The sequence below is a fragment of the Leptodactylus fuscus genome, chromosome 11, assembly GCF_031893055.1.
Source record: "Leptodactylus fuscus isolate aLepFus1 chromosome 11, aLepFus1.hap2, whole genome shotgun sequence".
NCBI lineage: Eukaryota > Metazoa > Chordata > Amphibia > Anura > Leptodactylidae > Leptodactylus > Leptodactylus fuscus.
The window spans coordinates 45,468,251-45,489,686 of NC_134275.1; the positions used below are offsets into that span (position 1 = coordinate 45,468,251).

The 21,436-nt window shown below is 45.4% G+C and overlaps 1 protein-coding gene across 1 annotated transcript; it reads left to right on the plus strand.

The window, feature by feature from the left end:
- The first annotated feature begins 1,479 nt into the window (after positions 1–1,479).
- Positions 1,480–20,782, plus strand: HDAC6 (histone deacetylase 6). Its single transcript, XM_075260349.1, has 29 exons — positions 1,480–1,536; positions 3,877–3,986; positions 4,456–4,581; positions 5,783–5,868; positions 6,098–6,182; positions 6,267–6,307; positions 6,391–6,487; positions 6,725–6,822; positions 7,215–7,319; positions 7,397–7,465; positions 8,149–8,275; positions 9,259–9,324; positions 9,431–9,490; positions 9,584–9,673; positions 10,122–10,228; positions 10,461–10,528; positions 10,909–11,113; positions 11,194–11,322; positions 12,687–12,855; positions 12,995–13,137; positions 14,260–14,328; positions 14,411–14,603; positions 14,688–14,837; positions 15,310–15,484; positions 15,556–16,214; positions 18,764–18,871; positions 19,572–19,718; positions 19,836–19,964; positions 20,150–20,782. Exons 2-29 carry the CDS (start codon positions 3,915–3,917, stop codon positions 20,213–20,215), a joined length of 3,639 nt encoding a protein of 1,212 aa, XP_075116450.1. The 5' UTR covers positions 1,480–1,536; positions 3,877–3,914; the 3' UTR covers positions 20,216–20,782.
- The last annotated feature ends 654 nt before the right edge of the window (positions 20,783–21,436 follow it).

The window sequence follows — 21,436 nt, forward strand, 5'->3', positions numbered from 1 at the left end:
AATGTACTGGGAAGCAGGGAAAACATTCAGAATGGGGTGGATTTGAAGAAAAAATGCATTTCTGCGACTTTCTTACGGGCTTTGGTTTTCCGGCGTTCACTGTGCAACCAAAATGACATGTCCCCTGTATTCTGTGTTTCGTTACGATTCCGGGGATACCAAATTTATATGGTTTTATTTACATTTTGACCCCTTAAAAAAAATCCAAAACTGTGTTAAAAAATTATTTTTTGAAAAGTCGCCATATTCGGACAGCCGTAACTTTTTTATACGTCCGTGTACGGGGATATATAGGGCGTCTTTTTTTGTGGGGTCGGGTGTACTTTTTAGTTCTACCATTTTCGGGAAATGTTATTGCTTTGATCACTTTTTATTCAAATTTTTATCAGAATGAAAACAGTGAAAAAACGGTGGTTTGGCACTTTTGACCATTTTTCCCGCTACGGCGTTTACCGAACAGGAAAAATATTTGTGTAGCTTTGTAGAGCGGGCGATTTCGGACGCGGGGATACCTACCATGTATGTGTTTCACAGTTTTTAACTACTTTTATATGTGTTCTAGGGAAAGGGGGGTGATTTGAATTTTTAATCCTTTTTATTTATTTATTTTTATTTTTTTTAACTTTTTTTAAACTTTTTTTTTTTGCATTTATTAGACCGCCTAGGGGTATTGACATGGGTGGGCGGTGTCGGGGATTGTCAGAGCGGTGGGGGTCGGCAAACATGGCTGCTCCGGAGCGTTAAAGAGCGCCTCCTGGAGTATCGTTAAGGTGAGGGGCAAAGTGGTAAAGTATATGTATATGAGATTGTGTGGGGTTAGGGGCGAGGCTGTAGAGGGCAATATGAATTTTGTGGCTTGCTATGGTCCAAAGTGTGTGAGATTGCAGAGATGGTGGTGTGAGTTTGGGTTTTGTGGGGGTCCTGGCACAAACGTATGTGCGCTATTGTGACGAAAAGTAGCCTATTGTTTAATCGGGTGTATTAACTATGTTTGTGGAAAATTTCAGCCAAATCGGTCGAGCGGTTTTTCCGTGATTGAGGAACAAACATCCGTACATGCAAACATCCAAACACACAAACCCACAAACTTTCACATTTATAATATTAATAGGATATGAGGTAATATTACTAGTATGAGGTAATATTACTAGTATATAATAATATTTGAGGATATATGGCTGCTACGTGGTACTATGACTAGTACATAATAGTATATGAGGTGATATGGCTGTATATGATAATATATCGGGTAATATGGCTGCTATATATTAATATATGGTGAGGTAATATAATAATATATGAGGTAATATGACTGCTATATTATAATGCACCAGATAACATTACTTGTGTATAATAGCTGACGTCATAAGACTTGTAAACACCAGTGGATGACATAACCAGGGCACAGTATAATAATATTTGGGAACTAACAAATATCTCTTCGTGACGTCACCTCATCATGGAGTGGGCGTGGCCTGCATCACATGTTCTGGAAGTGACGTCACCCACCGGGAGCGGAGGACTTTGAAAGTATCGGTTAGTGAATGTAGAGCAGCGGGGCCAGGAACCCGGGAAACGGGGCCGAGTACTGGGACAGCGCCGGGTATACCGGGGACAGCCTGCACTGGGGAACAGCACTGCCTCCCAGCGGCACACACACCTCACTGCTGTGCTGCACAATAGGGCGGGGTACAGTGCTGCCCTGATACCTTGTATATGAGGGCACAGCTGCCCCAATACCTGATATAAGAGGGTACAGCTGCCCCAATACCTTGTATAAGAAGGTACAGCTGCCCAATACCTAATGTAAGAGGGTACAGCTCTGCCCCAATACCTTGTATAAGAGGGCAAAGCTGCCCCAATACCTTGAATAAGAAGGTACAGCTGCCTCAATACCTGATATAAGAGGGTACAGCTGCCTCAATACCTTGTATAAGAGGGTACAGTGCTGCCCAATACCTAATGTAAGAGGGTACAGCTCTGCCCCAATACCTTGTATAAGAGGGTACAGCGCTGCCCCAGTACCTTATATAAGAGGGCACAGCTTTCCCAACACCTTGTATAAGAGGGTACAGTGTTGCCCCAATACCTAATATAAGAGGGTACAGTGCTGTCCCAGTACCTTGTATAAGAGGGTACAGCTGCCTCGATACCTTGTATAATAGGGTACAGCCATGCCCCAGTACCTTGTATAAGAGGGTACAGCGCTGCCCCAGTACCTTGTATAAGAGGGTACAGCGCTGCCCCAATACCTTATTTAAGAGGGTACAATGTTGCCCTGATACCTAATATAAGAGGGTACAGTGCTGTCCCAGTACCTTGTATAAGAGGGTACAGCTGCCTCAATACCTTGTATAAGAGGGTACAGCTGCCCCTATACCTTGTATAATAGGGTACAGCCATGCCCCAGTACCTTGTATAAGAGGGTACAGCGCTGCCCCAGTACCTTGTATAAGAGGACACAGCTGCCTCAATACCTTATATAAGAGGGTACAATGTTGCCCTGATACCTAATATAAGAGGGTACAGTGCTGTCCCAGTACCTTGTATAAGAGGGTACAGTGTTGCCCTGATACCTTGTGTAAGAGGGTACAGCGCTGCCCCAGTACCTTGTATAAGAGGGTACAGCACTGCCCCAGTACCTTGTATAAGAGGGCACAGCTTCCTCAATACCTTGTGTTAGAGGATACAGTGCTGCCCCCATACCTTGTATAAGAGGGTAGAGCTCTGCCCCAATACCTAATATAAGAGGGTACAGCTCTACCACAATAGCTAATACAAGAGGTTATAGTGTTGACCCAATACCTAGTATAAGAGGGTACAGTCCTGGTTCAAGAGTCAGGATGTAAATGTAGCTGAGCCGGACTGGGAGTCAGGGCGTAGATGCGGCAGAGCCAGACTGGGAGTCAGGGTGTAGATGTGGCAGAGTCGGACTTGGTGTCAGGGCGTAGATGCGGCATAGCTGGGCTTGGTGTCAGGGCGTAGATGTGGCAGAGTCGAACTGGGAGTAAGGGCGTAGATGCAGCAAAGCCGGACTGGGAGTCAGGGCGTAGATGCGGCAGAGCCGGACTGGGTGTCAGGGTGCAGATGGGGCAGAGCCGGACTAGGAGTCAGGGCGTAGATGCGGCAGAGCCGGACTAGGAGTCAGGGCGTAGATGCGGCAGAGCCGGACTTGGTGTCAGGGCGTAGATGCGGCATAGCTGGGCTTGGTGTCAGGGCGTAGATGTGGCAGAGTCGAACTGGGAGTAAGGGCGTAGATGCGGCAGAGCCGGACTGGGAGTCAGGGTGTAGATGCAGCAAAGCCGGACTGGGAGTCAGGGCGTAGATGCGGCAGAGCCGGACTGGGAGTCAGGGTGTAGATGCAGCAAAGCCGGACTGGGAGTCAGGGCGTAGATGCGGCAGAGCCGGACTGGGTGTCAGGGTGCAGATGGGGCAGAGCCGGACTAGGAGTCAGGGCGTAGATGCGGCAGAGCCGGACTAGGAGTCAGGGCGTAGATGCGGCAGAGCCGGACTTGGTGTCAGGGCGTAGATGCGGCATAGCTGGGCTTGGTGTCAGGGCGTAGATGTGGCAGAGTCGAACTGGGAGTAAGGGCGTAGATGCGGCAGAGCCGGACTGGGAGTCAGGGCGTAGATGCAGCAAAGCCGGACTGGGAGTCAGGGCGTAGATGCGGCAGAGCCGGACTGGGTGTCAGGGTGCAGATGGGGCAGAGCCGGACTGGGAGTCAGGGCGTAGATGTAGCAGAGCTGGTTTTCACGGTTCATTACTCGATGACTTGAGCTGGACTTGGGCCGGCTGATGAAGTTCATTCCTCGTGTTTCCTGACCCGTCTCCTCAGGGTACAAACGTCCATGTCTTATATCTTATCATTTCCGCAGGTCCTGTATGGTGTCAGAGCTGTGACCCCCACCAGACAATGTCCTCTCCTCGAGATCGTAAGTCACCAGGAGGTCGAGGAAGTGGTGGCTCCCCCGGACCCTGCACATCGGTATGACTGGATTACTATCATGTCTCATGTTGTGGGCCCATACTATAACTCTATATGTGCCTGATGGTATACTATAGTCCATATTGTACGTCTGTTATGTGCTTGATGCTATCCTTTAGTCCATAATGTATCTTTGTAGGTACCTGATGTTATACTATAATCCATACTGTACCTCTATATGTGTCTCACGTTATACTATAACCCATTATTGTATCTCTATATGTCTCCGATTTTTATTCTCTGGGCCTGTACTGTACCTCTACATGTGTCTGCTTTTATACGAGGCCTATACTGTACCTCTGTGAGCCCCACACTGTATGGTATTGCTGTACATGGCCTATATGCACACAGTGTTCCTATGTGCATGGACTCTTACTCACAGGACAGTCATTGAACCATCAGATTACACTTACTACTGCCCCTTTCTTACATGTGGGCGACTCATACTGGATTTCCATTGTCATTCTAGAAGAAGCCTGGGAAGAAGGGGCAGCCGTCTCCTCAGAGTGGTCCGAGCCTCCAGGAACTAAAGAGGAGAGGCCACCGAATGAGGAAGACTCCAGAAAGAGACATTAGTGACCAGCTGGATGGACTGGTGAGAACTTCACCTTTATATACAGTACACATAGAAGACATGGAGTCACTGTAAACATACATCTACTTATGTGATACTGATCCTGAGTTACATCCTGTATTATACTCCAGAGCTGCACTCACTATTCTGCTGGTGCAGTCACTGTGTACATACATTACATTACTTATCCTGTACTGATCCTGAGTTACATCCTGTATTATACTCCAGAGCTGCACTCACTATTCTGCTGGTACAGTCACTGTATACATACATTACATTACTTATCCTGTACTGATCCTGAGTTACATCCTGTATTATACTCCAGAGCTGCACTCACTATTCTGCTGGCACAGTCACTGTGTACATACATTACATTACTTATCCTGCACTGATCCTGAGTTACATCCTGTATTATACTCCAGAGCTGCACTCACTATTCTGCTGGCACAGTCACTGTGTACATACATTACATTACTTATCCTGCACTGATCCTGAGTTACATCCTGTATTATACTCCAGAGCTGCACTCACTATTCTGCTGGCACAGTCACTGTGTACATACATTACATTACTTATCCTGCACTGATCCTGAGTTACATCCTGTATTATACTCCAGAGCTGCGCTTACTATTCTGCTGGTGCAGTCACTGTGTACATACATTACATTACTTATCCTGTACTAATCCTGAGTTACATCCTGTATTATACTCCAGAGCTGCGCTCACTATTCTGCTGGTACAGTCACTGTGTACAGACATTACATTACTTATCCTGTACTGATCCTGAGTTACATCCTGTATTATACTCCAGAGCTGTACTCACTATTCTGCTGGTACAGTCACTGTGTACATACATTACATTACTTATCCTGTACTGATCCTGAGTTACATCCTGTATTATACTCTAGAGCTGCGCTTACTATTCTGCTGGTGCAGTCACTGTGTACATACATTACATTACTTATCCTGTACTGATCCTGAGTTACATCCTGTATTATACTCCAGAGCTGTACTCACTATTCTGCTGGTACAGTCACTGTGTACATACATTACATTACTTATCCTGTACTGATCCTGAGTTACATCCTGTATTATGCTCCAGAGCTGTACTCACTATTCTGCTGGTTCAGTCACTGTGAACGTTCGTTATATTACATGGAGTATTCTGCAGCAGTGCTCATTGGTATATCACTTCTGAATATGTTCCTCTTCTTTCTCCCCAGCACCTGGGTACAGAGTCTTCAGTGGCAGGAACAGGCCTGGTTTATGATGACCGTATGACACAATTCTTCTGTCTCTGGGATGACAAGTAATATGCTTCATAGGATATTTTTTTACGCCACATGGTATCACCAGTTCTCTTTGGGTACAGTGTTCTGTACTGACCACTAGAGGGAGCTTACTGCATACTGTTATATACCTGAGTTGTATGTATAGACAGTATTCAGCAAGCTCTGAAGCTCCCCCTAGTGGTCGTTGCTGTTGGTTAGAATTTTATCATGTCTTCTCTTGCCAAGCTCTTTTGCCCTCACCTTCAGGTTTCCTGAGTGTCCTGCTCGTCTACTGGCTGTGAAGGAGAAGCTGGCGGAGTACGGGCTGCTGGAGCGCTGTGTGCCAGTGCCAGTAAGTGGTCATCTTGTCTGGTCACTTTTTATAGGGATTAGAAAACATGAGACATACCTGTGACTGTGGTCTTTGTCTCCGCAGGCACGAGAGGCCTCTGAGGTTGAGCTCCTTCTGGTTCACAGGTAGGTGATCACTGATTGTGCCAATTTGGGGGCAAAGGGAACTCGAACCTAAACTGTTTGTTTTCTTATCTACTAAATTTCAGTCCAGATTATGTAGAATTAATGAAATCCACCCAGAAAATGACAGAAGAAGAGCTCCGAGGGCTGTCTGACAATTACGATTCTGTCTACCTGCACCCGGTGAGTTAACCTTTTATTGTCCTTCAGAGCTGCATTCATACTTCTGTATGCCACAGAGATGAAATCTCCCAGCATGCCATGCTTGTTCAGTGTCTTCTCTCATTCTCAGCTAAACCGTGACAAGGGTGCCATGGGGCATAGATTTTAGTTTCTTCCCATCTGTTAGTATCGTGTCAGTAATGAATAAAGCTAGACTTCCCTTTTAATATTCCGTCTTTCTCTTGCCTTAACCCTTAGATGTCATTCACGGCTTCCTGTCTGGCTACCGGCTCAGTTCTACAGTTAGTTGATAAGGTTATGAGAAGGGAAGTCCGCAATGGCTTGGCAGTGGTGAGGTAAGTACAGCGACGTTCTGGGGTAGAGGGGCCCCTTAATATGGCTTATCCAAGCCCTTATAATGGGTATGTATAGTTTTGCAACCAGTTTTTAAATTACTTGAATACATCTAAAAGAGGAAAGAAATCAATTCAATTGATTAAAAATCTTTTACCGTTTGATGTATACAGCTCCTATTCAGATTAATGTGTCTCCATGGTTTCAGACTACAAATACTCTCTGTGTAGTCTGGTCTTGCAGTCAATTTTTAATAAGTTCTGTTCTCCCCCTATATACTGTCTGTAGGGATCATATAAAGGCGTGAAGTAACACATGTAACGTGTGTGAACATGGTGAAAACACCTTACTGCATCATAGCCTGCTGGTAAATGTCTGTACCCATGTTTTTAAGGCCTCCCGGGCACCACGCCCACACTGATCAGATGAACGGTTACTGCATGTTTAACCACTTGGCCATCGCCGCCAGATATGCCCAACGTCGGCATGGTGTCAGACGGTGAGTCCTGGGGAGTTTTAGTGACAGATTTGGTCACCGGCTTGCACACACTCATCTTGCTGTGTCCTCCCTTCTAGGATTCTCATCGTAGACTGGGATGTACATCATGGGCAAGGCACGCAGTTCATATTTGAGGATGACCCAAGGTTTGTATGTACATGTAGTTATCACAATGAGGTATCACCCGTGGGATATAGAGGTAGGTTCATTCTGCTCATAGATTTGCAGTGCTGGCAGCCACCACTAGGGGGGCTCAGGACGAAAAGATTGATGACCTGTCCTTAAAGGGGTTTCCAGAACTTATTAACTGATGTCCTTCCTAAGGATAAGTCATCAATTGAGGATTGGTGGGGATCTGACACACTGACCCCTGTGATCAGCTGTGTAAAGCAGCTGCAGCACTCACTGAGTGCTGCTTCTGCTTCACAGGCCATGTGACATCACTTTCATCAGTCACATGGCCTGTTTGGAGCTCAGTCCCTTTCAAGTGAATGGGCTGAGCTGTGATATCAAGCAAAGCCACTATATAAATGGACAGCGATATTCTTAGTAAGTAGTGAAGAGGACGCAGAATTCAGCCAACTGGATAGGTCATCAGTTGTTAAGTCTGGAAAACCCCTTTAAGATAGGTCTTTAGTATAATGGCATTGGGGGTCCGATACCTGTGATCCCCGCTCATCAGCCTTCTGAAGAGAACGTAATTTTGTCTGAGCGCTGTGGCCTCTTCAATACTTGTGTGAATAGCTGTAACAACCTCCATATTATCTAGGACACTTACTCACTGAGCCTGCAGTTCCCTTCCTGACCACTTGTCTCCTCCTTTCTTTAGTGTCCTTTATTTTTCCATCCATCGGCATGAAAATGGAGAATTTTGGCCGCACCTGGAGGAGTCTTCCAGCGCCGCTGTGGGGAAGGGGAGGGGCGAGCGATATAATATAAATGTGCCTTGGAATAAGGTATGAATGACATTGGGATCACTAGTGGGCCAGACATCTACCTCAGACAACCTTAAAGGGGTTATCCTTAATGTGGTTGTCTAACACTATGATATTGAGCCCCACTCCCTCTTTGCAGGCAGTGACATCACGGCTATTGGTCACATGGCCATTCTACAGCTCAGTCCCATTCAAATAGATGGGATTGAGCTGCAATACCAAACATAGTCATTAAACAATATATGGCCTGGCAAGTAATGGCTACATAAATCAATATCATAGTCCCAAAAATCCTATTTAAGGTCTTTGGTATTTGATCAGTGTTGATCTAACTCCCACCCCATCCATCCCTGAGCTGACTTAAAGAGGAGCTTTCAGGGGTTTGGGCACAGGCAGTTCGGTTTTCCCGATCTGTGCCCCGGGTAAAGAGCTAGCGGTGCCGGTAACGTAGCTCTTTACAGTCAGAAGGGTGTTCCTGACAGTCAGTCAGGTACGTCTTTCTCCACAGCAGCGCCTATTGCATTGTACAGTGTGACCGGGGAGGAACGCCTCCTCCCTCTGCTCACAGTGCTCTTCCATAGACGAGTATTATCAGGAGGAGAGGGGGCGTTCCTCCCCGCTCACACTGTACAGCGTGATAGGCGCTGCTGTGGAGAAGGACGTACCTGACTGACTGTCAGGAACACCCTTCTGACTGTAAAGAGCTACGGTACCGGGACCAATAGCGCTTTTCCCAGATCGGGAAAGCACTTTAAAGTGCTTACTAATTGTGACTATACTTGGGTGAATGGGTCTGCATTGTAATACCAAGCACAGGCACTGCTTAAAGTGGGAGTGCTATATCTAGCAAACAGTGAAGGGAACACAGTACATAGGGCCCCTTCAGACAGCTGACCTGCAGGAGTGCGGAGAGTTGTACCCAGCTGATCTGATATTGTTGGACATCAGTATTGTAGTCCTAGAGGACCTCTTTAAAACCGTCTTATATGTTATGTACCCCACAGACAGGAATGAGTGACGCGGACTATATCACGGCCTTCCTGAACATCCTCCTGCCCGTCTCCTATGAGGTAACCATATAATAGAGGACATTTATTGGCTGATTGGCTGTCTATGGACATGGCTCTTGTTTTCTGCTGTTGTTCCCATAAAGCCCATTGTCATTTTTTTCTGCAGTTCCAGCCGCAGCTTGTGCTGGTGGCCGCGGGATATGACTCAGTGGTGGGAGACCCCAAGGTAATGGTGGTGCAGGCTGTATGTATTAGTGCACTGGGCCTGATCAGGTGTCCTGTAGGGAATTATATTCTACTTGTTTTATATATAATACAGGGAGAGATGTCCGCTACCCCAGCATGCTTTGCACATCTCACACATCTGCTCATGTGTTTGGCTGAAGGAAGACTCGTGCTCAATCTGGAGGTGAGAAATAATAGTCACATGGTGCATCTGTCTAAGGTCAATGCACCCCAGCAGGTCTCATCAACTGTACCAGCAGAACGCAGCTCTGGAGTATAATACAGGATATAATTCAGAATCAGTACAGGATAAGTAATGTAATGTATGTACACAGTGACTGTACCAGCATAATAGTGAGTACAGCTCTGGAGTATAATACAGGATGTTACTCAGGATCATTACAGGATAAGTAATGTAATGTATGTACACAGTGACTGCACCAGCAGAATAGCGAGCGCAGCTCTGGAGTATAATACAGGATGTAACTCAGGATCAGTAGAGGATAAGTAATGTAATGTATGTACACAGTGACTGCAGCAGAGCAATAGTGAGCGCAGCTCTGGAGTATAGTACAGGATCATTAAAGAAAGTCTTGGTCTTTACATGAGATCTTTGTGGTCTATCTTTACAGGGAGGTTACAATATGCGTTCCTTGGCAGAAGGTGCCTGTGCCTCATTGAAGATTCTGCTTGGAGACCCATGTCCAGGCTTATGTCCCCCTTTCGCACCCTGTGAGAGGTAAGAGATTCTTGTATGTTGTGTTTAGAATCTTTCAGCCCACAGTCCTGATTCTCTATTAAAATGGCTGATTATTTCAGTATATAATAGTAGTAGATGAAAAATGGTGTCCAGGCGCCTCTTTAACCACTTATCTCTGGGTATAGAACTTTAAACACTTGGTTATGAAGCCTAGCGGTCGATCACATGATCTGCTGAGACTCCATCAAATAATGAGATTTTGTTTCCGCAGTGCTCTGGATTCCATCTCTGGCACCATAGCTGTCCATAGGAATTACTGGCGGTGCCTGCAGGACCAGGGTGAGTTTCTTAAGACTGGTTTGAAAGGCTGTGGGGGGTAATTGGATGAAGGGCAAACAAAAGGAGTCCTGGCAGACACTTTGATGACCTTGTGGTCTGGGAATCCTTCTAACAATAGGGATTGTCCTAGTGACTGAAGAGAAGTGACAACCACCCTGAGCACATCTATGTCTCGGAGGAGTAGTTGTCATCTGTTCAGCCCCTTTTCCCCAGTCATTCCCTTGGAGCACATCCATTGCCATACCTTACGTATCAGGAAATACTGGTTTTCCCCATTATCAGATCCTTCCTATGGTCTTAGGACTCTATGTAAAGTGTGATGGATTTCCCCTCATCCTTATTGCTGGTAGCAGAGTCAGCGTGTGAATGTTTCTCTCTAGATTTCACTGTAAACCTTGAGACTGGAAGTGATAAAGTGACAACAGAGGAGAACAAAGAAAATTCTTTATCTGAGGAGTCAGAAGAAGATAAACTGAAGGTAACGCTGGATGCGACGATGCAGGAAGTGATGAGGAAGGTCCCGGAGAGGCGCACGGGCCTGGTGTACGATGAACAGATGATGGAGCATTCTAACATGTGGGACAGGTGAGATGACTCCATGTTGTGACACACACAGCCTGTGCCATCTCCTCTCTGCTCATGATCCTTCTTCATCCTCTTTCCAGCTGTCACCCTGAACTCCCGCAGAGAATTTCCCGAATATTCAAGCGCCATGCTGAGATGGGGCTCATAGATCGCTGCAGCCGTCTTCCCCATCGGCTGGCCACTACTGAGGAGCTACAGATGTGTCATAGGTGTGTGAAGGGTGCTCTGCAAGTATCCTCTATTAAAGGGAACCTGTCAGCAGGAAGGATAGATGCATCATGAACACTTAAAGGGGTATTCCAGCCATCAGTATGTATCACCAATACACTGGATTAGGCTAGGGGTACATGTCCACTTTGGCTGTGTCTCCTACACCAAGATAAGTTAATGGAGTCTAATTGTGACCCCCAAGGGTTCTGCAACTTTAGTCACAAAAACAAAACAGCAGTACTCGATCTTTTTGCGACCAAGTTGGAGCATTGCCAATGCATTCATGTAAATTAGTCAAGAGTAGCAGGGACAAATGGTGATCTTTGGTTGTGGCCAAAGTTGCCATGAAGCCCTAGTCGGACGCTAGGTTCACACCTGCGTTCTTCTTTCCGTTCTGTGCTTTCCGTCTTCTGCATGCCAGAAGACGGAAAGAACAGACCGGGTCCGGCCGTGAGCGGTGGTGAGCGTTTTATGCTCTCCGCCGCGAAACCGGATTTTTTTTATCCGGACACAGAGTACTGCATGTCCGACTCTGTGTCCGGATTATAAAACCCGGTTTCGCGGCGGAGAGCGCAAAACGCTCACCGCCGCTCACGGCCGGACATCTCTCTCACCCATTCAAATGAATGGGTGAGAAAGACTCCTGCAGGTTTCCGTATCCTGCTCTGTTTTAGGCAGGAAACGGAAACCTGCAGTACGGACACCACAACGCAGATGTGAACGAGCCCTTAAAGGGATTTTATCATTAGAATCCCATTTTTTAAACGAGTTGTCCCATCTCAAGGATCCTATCTATACTGGTAGCTTAAGTAAACTGAAGACTTTTCCTAAATATATTGCTTTAGAAATTCTGCTTTGTTTGCCTGGTATGTGAATTTATCCCCCTCCATTCTTTACACTGCATTGCTATAACCACAGACCTATAGGACAAGTGACATCACTCACTCACTGCTCTTGCCGGCTTCAGCTAATTGCACTTTGCTGATAAAGCCTGGCCTGTTATCTCTTTATGTAAATACACAGATAACACTGAGTCAGTTCTGTACGAGCACCTACATATTATCTGATCTGTATAAGTGTTGTGAGACTTCTCCAGCTGTTTAGCAGGAGGGAGGGAGGAGAAATACAGGAAGTGAGAGGAGCAGACACTGTAGACAATGATAGAATCCCTTTAACATTTGGAGGTTCTCACCATTTGGGGTTTCAACCCTTTCCCAATTCTGTTACATTGATAGTGTGGAACAGCTGGATGTGAGCACTGCTTTGCTTCCCCTCTGTTGGAAATGGGGCATTAGGATTATTGGGGTTTGTCCCCTGGGCTCCCATTCTAGTTTAACTGTTTTGGTCCTTCCTTTTCTCACAGCCTTCAGTACATCAAGAAGATTGAAGGAAGCGCTCAGAAGAAACCGCGAGACCTGCACAGAATGGGCTCCGAATACAACTCTATTTACATCAACAATAGGTCCTATCACAGTGCCTGCCTGGCTGCTGGCTCTACCTTCAATGTAGTGGAGGCCGTCCTGAAGGGGGAGGTGAGACCCAGACACTCTGCATGAATGACCGCAGCTTCTCAACCTCTTACATTATATGTACCATGCATGAGACCAAGCTGGTTCCACACCTGATCCTCCCTGATGACATCTTATGTTTTACATATTACTTTGTACACAGGTTCAAAATGGAGTTTGCATCGTCCGCCCTCCTGGTCACCATGCAGAGCCAGGGGCGGCCTGTGGGTTCTGCTTCTTTAACAATGTTGCCTTGGCCGCACGATACGCCCAGAGTCTGCAAAGCCCTTCTGAACCTCCTTTAAGGTAAAGTCTGAATATATAACATGGGATCACCCAAGTCCCGTTCTGAGAACCTCTGATTGAACCCACTAACTTTGCTCCTTATGATTAGCTTATTTTTGGGGTCTCTTTATCCAATGCAGAGAAACCCTTGAAGCTTTATTTACATTAAAGAGGACCTTTCATGGATTTGGGCACACGCGGTGTTATATACCACTGAAAAGCCGACAGTGCGCTGAATTCAGTGCACTGTCGGCTTTCCCGATCTGTGCCCCAGGTAAAGAGCTAGCGGTCCCGGTACCGTAGCTCTTCACAGTCAGAAGGGCGTTTCTGACAGTCTGTCAGGAACGTCCTTCTTCCCAGCAGAGCCTATAGCACTGTACAGTGTGAGCGGGGAGGAATGCCCCCTCCCTCTGCTCGCAGTGCTCGTCCATAGACGAGTATTATCAGGAGGGGAGGGGGCGTTCCTCCCCGGTCACACACTACAGCGCAATAGGTGCTGCTGGGAATAAGGACGTTCCTGACAGAGTGTCAGGAACGCTCTTCTAACGATGAAGAGCTACGGTACCAATACCGATATCTCTTCACCCGGAGGAACAGATCAGGAAAGCCAACCGTGCGCTGAATTCAACGCACTGTCGGCTTTCCAGTGGTATATAACACCGCATGTGCCTAAACCCATGAAAGGTCCTCTTTAATCCTTAGCTCCCCTTGAAAGGCATTTTTCTAGACTTAAGAATTGATGACCTATCCTTAGAGTCATCAGTTGAAGATCACTGGAGATCCTACACCTGGGTCCCTGCTGAGTAGCTGTTTGGAAAGACCGAAATGTTTGGGTGAGTACTGTGGCCTTTTCATAGAAAACAGTGGCTGTACTTGGTATTGCAGCTCAGCCCGTTCACTTGAATGGGACTGAGCTGTTAAAAGTCCATGTGATTGGTAAACGTCACATCATGTGGCCTGTGAAGTTGCGTTCCAAGAACACTGTTTATGCTTCAGACAGTTGATGTCCATGGGGTCTCCAGTATTGGACCCCCACTGATCCTCAACTGATGACTGATCCAAAAGATAGACCCCTTTACTAGTCATTCTTCAAAGTGTTATCACCTTCTTTGTAGGGTTAATCCTTCTGATCTCTCCTTTCAGGGTGATGATTTTGGACTGGGATATCCACCACGGTAACGGTACTCAGCATATATTCCAGGACGATCCCAGGTAACGTGTCTGTATCTGTACTTGGTGTATAGGTACAGTGTACATCTGCCACCTTTATTCACCCTACTTTACCCTCTACCAGTGTCCTGTACGTGTCGCTCCATCGCTACGATGATGGCAGCTTCTTCCCATCTTCTGAGGATGCTGCACATGACAAGGTTGGAAGTGGAGCCGGTGAAGGATTCAATGTGAACGTTCCCTGGAATGGTGGGAAGATGGGGGATGTAGAGTATCTGCTCGCCTTCCACAGGATAGTGATGCCCATTGCTTATGAGGTGAGAAGGATGGAGGAGAGGGGAAAGGGTAGGAAGTTTTTGAGGAAAGTCAAGATCTTCATACATCCCTTCCTTTATCTCTAGTTTAACCCACAACTTGTTTTGGTCTCTGCCGGATTTGATGCTGCTCGTGGAGACCCGCTCGGAGGCTGCCGTGTCAGTCCAGAAGGTTACGCCCACATGACGCATCTTCTGATGGGGTTGGCAGGGGGCAAGGTTGTGGTAGTGCTTGAGGTAAGTGCGTAAGTATGGGACAACCTTGCTATAGCTTGTGATATACCTTCACTCCTGGGACCATCAATGATCAGTTGTAGTTTGAGCGACTGAGTGTGCACGCTGAGAGGTGACCAATTTCATAGCCGAAAGCACTTGGATGACACCACAATGGGAGGGTTCCACTCTGTTCCAAGTCCACAGAGCAGGATAGGGCCTGATCCATAATCATCTGAATGGAGAAACGGACCTTCCATTGGGGGAGACTTGGCCTACAGACTCGCTCACATGTCACAGGTCTAAGTGTTAGATTTCTCTGCAGCACCCCCGCAGGAGAAATTAAGTATTACACAATCATCAATTAAATCAATGGCCTATATAGAGCACTACCACTTAGTCCTCCAGGACGAGAGATGTTCCTTGTAGCCACTGTGGGTGCTAATAGAGGTAAACGTATCTTGTTTTTCTTCATTGATTTACTTATTACTCTCAGGGTGGATACAACCTGACGTCCATATCTGACTCCATGTCCATGTGCACTCGGACACTGCTGGGTGACCCACCTCCCCCTATATCTGACCTGCACGCCCCACGTCCTGCAGCTCTACGTGCTATCTCCAGTGTTCTAGGAGTACATCAGAAATATTGGCGTAGCCTGCGGATAAATGGTGAGTGAAGATTGGGAGAGCTGGATTCGAGCAGATAGTAATATGTTTAATATTCTACGGTGTCTTTTCAGTGGGACCTTCTGTACCATCTGAGGCATCGAAGGATGTCTTGTTCTCTCCACAGAAGATACAACCTAGTGGATTATCATCACCCCAAAGGCTTGTTGTATCTACACCATCTCCTCAGAAACCAGCTCAAAGGGAGCAAGAAGGGCAACATCTGACCCCAGAGTATGAGGACCTGCCATGGAGACCCTCACCACTGACCATGACTAGTGAGAGTGCAGGAGATAGCTCTCCACGGGGTAGGACTTCAGTGATCAAGGATGTAGATGACACTATGAGGGACTTTGTTATGGAAAACCTCAGAGGAGACTTACTTACCTTTCCTCCCCAAGGAGAACCTGTAAGGGTAGAAACTCCTCAGGAATTAAAGAATGATGGCGGATTATACGATGACAACAAGGTTATGGACAGTTGCACAAATCCAGACCAGTCCTATGAAGGAGAGTCACTGGAGCTGGTCATTAAGCTGGAAGTGTCGGATAAGACCCCAGAGAAGCAGACGTTCAAGTCAGGGGCCCAAGACTCGGTGGAGGAACTTTTAAGAGACTTGCACTTAAACGATGATACAAAAAGTGTGGACGGCAGATGCCCTGACAGTGACAGCAAGCCAGTCGGTGGAGCGAGGAAGAAAACATCGATGGGGAGACAGTCCGGAGGAACACAGGTATGGTCTGCTCTGAGTACATCATAAGACATGGAGAGGTCGTCAGCTCTGCAAGGGTGTGCAGGTACATCCTCTGCCTGGATGTATATACTCAACGGGTGATCAAACCTAGTTAAACGGGTTATTTGCAGATTATTTTTGTACTTACATACTACCCAAGTTCTTTCTGTGCTGATCATTGGACTTCAGGGCTGGTCCCAACACAAGGTCATGTGATTATATCCAATGCTCAGCAACGTCCTCTCCATGTTCAGTGGGATTATATGTATACAGGGACTAGCAGACTCCATTAATGTAATAGTAAAGCCAACCTTTATATATACTGTACATACCACTAAACACAGAGGGAGAGTAGGACACTGGTCATGTGACCTGGTGCTGGAGCCGGCCCGGAAGCCCAAAGATCAAAACAAAAAGAACCCAGACAGGAAGTAAGTAAAACCTATAAATACACATTATTCTATAATAATAAATATTCCACATATATTCTATATAAACCCTAGATTCTAGCTATAACCTATGTTCTACATAAACTATAGATTAGAATAGACCATATATTCTATATATATATTCTACACAAACCCTAGATTCTGCATGAACTATAGATTATACATAGATCATATATTCTAGATATTACCTAGATTGGACATAAACTATATATTGTGTATAAACTGTAGATTATACATAGACCATATATTCTACATACATCACACTGCCTGTTTCCTTTTACAATCTTCTTACACCTCATGCATATAATATACTAGTACTTGCAGAAAATATGTTACATTGTTAGTTATGATAGCTGAAGTAAAATTTTCAGTGTCACAGTGAAATTGACATTTTCAGAGCTACAGTAAATCTTTTTTCCACTTTAAATTTTTATTATTTTGGCATTTTACTACTTTGTCATAACATTGGTGTGAACAACTACTTTTTTTTTTTTAATTTCAACATTTTTATTGATTTTACATATTCAATACATATTATGTAGTATAAACTATTACAGCTATTTTTTTTAACCATTTTTTATTAAAAATTGAAATTTCTGCCCCTTACACAAACATGTAAAACCTTTACACACAATTAGCTACATAGTGTAACCCTTCCCCACTCCCTCCAGTGTAATCTATAAGTAGTTCACGGACCAGAGTAAAATTGGTTTCCAGCTACACAACTATCTATTGTAGGGCTGCAGTGATGAAAGCTCCCTGTGTAATAAGCAATACTGACAATCTTACTATCAGGCAGTTTTCACCTGACCAATATTGCTGCTCAGTAAGGTTGCTTGCACACTACAGTATTTTTTACAGATGTTTGGGCCATGGATTCTACATCTCTATAGACTTCTATGGAGCCTGAAATATTCACAACTTTGTGCACAAAAAAGTCTATGGAACTGCCAAATCCATGGCCAGGAGGCCCATGAAAAATATTGTAGTGTGCAAGCAGCCACTAAGGATACCAGATGTGTTTATGTCAGTGTGTGCGTGTATGTGTGTGTGTGCATGCTTGTGATCCATGTGTTTGTGTGTGCGCAGTGCAAGTGTCCATGCGTGCGGTAGTTGTGTGCGAGTACACATGTGCTACGTTCGTCCGTGTGCATAGTGTGCATCCATCTGAATGTGTTTGCGTGTGTGTGGTGTGCATGTGGTATTTATGGGGTGGTGTTTGTGTTGTGTGTGTCTAGAGTGGTCTGGTGTTTGTGTGGTGTATTGTGGCATTTGTGTAGTGCTTGTGGGTTGGTGTATGTGTGCTCTCTGTTTGATGTTTATATGGTGTTTGTGAAATAGTTGTGTGTGGTGGTGCGGCCCCTTTAGCAGTGATTCTTTAGCGCCGTCATTATAATCCATCCTTCTCAGTCACAACTATTGTTTTCCCATCACCACTTTCATCTTCACTTTTCCCCATTATATGTATAAGGCCTAATTTCGAGGATCCCAATCTCATGACAGGGGGACGCTAGCAAGATGTAACGTGCGCAGTATTCTGCTCCTGTGGATGTGCCAAATTTCACCCAAATCGGGTGAGAACTGTGGATTTGTATAGAGCAGACAACTACAGATTTTGAGTTAGATATCACACTGGGATGATTCACTTCCCTAGTCCGGCCTCAGCCCTTCCTCACCTGATATAAATCCATTATAAGCAGTAGTCAGGTTTAGTCACATGCAGGTAAAGCTGTGTGCTGGTGGGGAGTGCAGGTGAAGTAAAACAGAGAGATGCCTATAGACAGACAGATTAACTCTTCCCACTTCAGCGCAGCCCCATTTGCAAGGGATAAAGAGCTGTCAGAATGGTCCCTGTTTTTGTTGGATACTAAAAGGCCACAGTTGTGTGAACATAGTCTTAGCCTCCCGCAGAAAATCCAGGCCATATATTTCCGGCATTTCCTAGACCTGGGCTCCCTGTGTCATGTGATCTATAATGTTAGAAGTGTTGGAATGAAAGCAAGCTAACATGTCACATTCTGTGCTCGCGGCATCTGTTAATGCTATTTATTAACCAGTAAGCAAATATGAGGATGAACGCTTTACTGTTTTGACCTGTAGTCTGCAGAGAAGCACCAGGATCCAGTGTCGCTCGCAGAAGCTCCTGGGGGTGGCCATTTGTCGTCTTACGAAGTGGACATGGAAGTGGATACGTCCCTGATCAATTCTGTAAGTTGCTCTGTATTTGTAAGCTATTTGGTGCCTGACCACAGCTTTGTGGTTTTTCTTTTTTACAGAACACTAACCTGTTCACGTCTATAGGGGATTGCACACATCAGTTTTTTTTAATGCATCTGCGTGTCCGTTTTATTATTTATTTATTTTTTTTACATCACATCCTATTTTTACCTGTTTTTAATTGAAGACCTTGCCCATTGAAGTTTATGGGTTCTGTTAAAAACCATGGACATACACTTATGCCCTATGCATAGGTCCCCCAGCAATCAGGAGAATGGAGGCCCGACATCCCTCTGCATCCAGTACACCTGCGTGACCAGTGATAAATTCACTACTGTTGGGCTACTAAAACTGCAATCTCCAGCAGCCCCATAGATGTGAATGAAGCGACGGTCACACAAACACTTAGGTGTTTATTCACATAGTGGACGCATGGGAGACTTTTGTTCCTGTCGCAAACCACTGGGACCCCCAGCACTATGACTCTTATCCCCTATCCTGTGTGGATAGGGCATAAGTGTATGCAATAGTGCAACCCATTTAATGGAGAAGCTGCTCTGCATGGTGGGACATAGATAGCTCATTCAGCATGACAGAGCCCCACTGTTGTCACCCAGTACATGCGTGAAAAGTCTCTTTGTAACACTGTCTCATAGGCCTTTGTTATAAATTTTACATTCTCTGTTTCTAGGGGGAATTATTTACCGTAACACCTTTGCCCTGGTGTCCTCACTTAGAGTCAGTACATCCACTGCCCTCTAGTGGACTTGATGTGACAGAGCCGTGCGCAGAGTGTGGCACCCAGGTAGAGAACTGGGTCTGCCTCACGTGTTACAAGGTAAGGAGCAGCCGGCATATTGGGTGATGTTGTTAGAAGGGAGGGGCTGTGTATGAGAAGTGGAGATTACTTATACCATGATCCAGAGGGTCCTTCTAACATGTCTGTATTCCACAGGTTCTGTGCGGTAGATACGTCTCACAGCATATGATGTGTCACGGAGTCTCCTGTGCCCATAATATCGTGCTCAGCTTCTCGGACCTGTCAGTGTGGTGCTATAGCTGTGACGCCTACATCCATAATGAGGTGGGTATAGTACCTGATATGGGGTGACTGCTGCCCAATAACATGCATCTTCAGTTCAGCCAGGCCTATTCTTTTACTAGTGGGGTGAGATAAGAAGTGTGTGTGTGTGTGTGTGTGTATATATAGAGATAAAGAGAGAGAAGATATATATAAAATTTATTTATTTTTCTTTCTTGTTTCTGCAGGTTCTCATACCAGCAAAGCAATCCGCCTACAGCTCCAAGTTTGGTGAGGATATGCCTGGAGTCTAACAGTCCCGGCTATAAACTGCCAGGAGGAGCTAACAGATTTACCCAGATAACTGCACAGAGACTGCTACACCCGGAGATGACTGTGTAATTCCCCGCTGCAGCTGTCAATCACTTATAATATTTAAGACACCCCCCCATCCCCCCCCCTCTTTACTTATTTAAACGTTTGCTTTGCAGAAGATCAGAAGGATTTACAATGTATTCAGATAATGACCTGATGTCTCGGTTCTGCCACTTTCCAATATACTTTGTGCTTCCGTCTGCTTGTTGTCAGTAAATGGGAACTTCCACCTGAAAGCGGCAGAAAGAAAAGTCCTGGCTTGTAGGCCTTTTTCTCTCTGCATGTTTTATGCGAAAATGGGGACGGAGTCCCTGAACAGTCACCCAATGCAGGTGTGATAGTAACCTTACTGACAACAAGCAGAGGTCATGAAAATAATGAAGAACTGGTACACAAAGTCTAGTCAATGAATATAGAGACAAGTAAACCCAAGTCCCTAGCCCCATCCCCCATTTCTATGTCTTTTATGGTTATTTAATGATTTGCTTTATTTAATCAGACACAGATTTGACACAAAGTGACACCGTGATGTGTTTTATTGCTTCAGTACGCTGAACACCTGCGTAATGCTATGTCCACTGCTGACTATGATATACCGTATTTTTCGGACTATAAGACGCACCCAGGTTTTAGAGGAGGAAAATAGGGAAAAAAAAATTTGAAGCAAAAAATGGTAAAATATTTAATATATGGGAGTTGTAGTTTTGCAACAGCTGCAAGGCCACATTGACAGGTGACCCTGCAGCTGTACGGGGATGCATAGAGTTTTTTTTTTTTGCAGGGCCAGATGTACTTTTTAGTTTACCGTTTTGGGGAATATCTATTGCTTAGATCACCTTGTATTGAAAAAAAACCCGGTGGTTTATGATATATGATTTTCTACTTTTATATATATATTCTAGGGACAGGAGGTGATTTAGAACTTTTATTTATTTCATATTTTTATTATATATTTTTAAAGCTTTTTTTTTTTTTTTTTTTTTACTATTTTATTCCCCCCCGGGGGCTTGAACCTGCGGTCACTTGATTGCAAGTCCCATAGACGGCAATACAACTGTATTGCCGTCTATGGGACATTCTGTCTATTAGTATTACGGCTGGTCATAGACCCGGGGGAGAAGGGGCCACCGATACTGACCCGGCATCCGCTGTACTAGAGA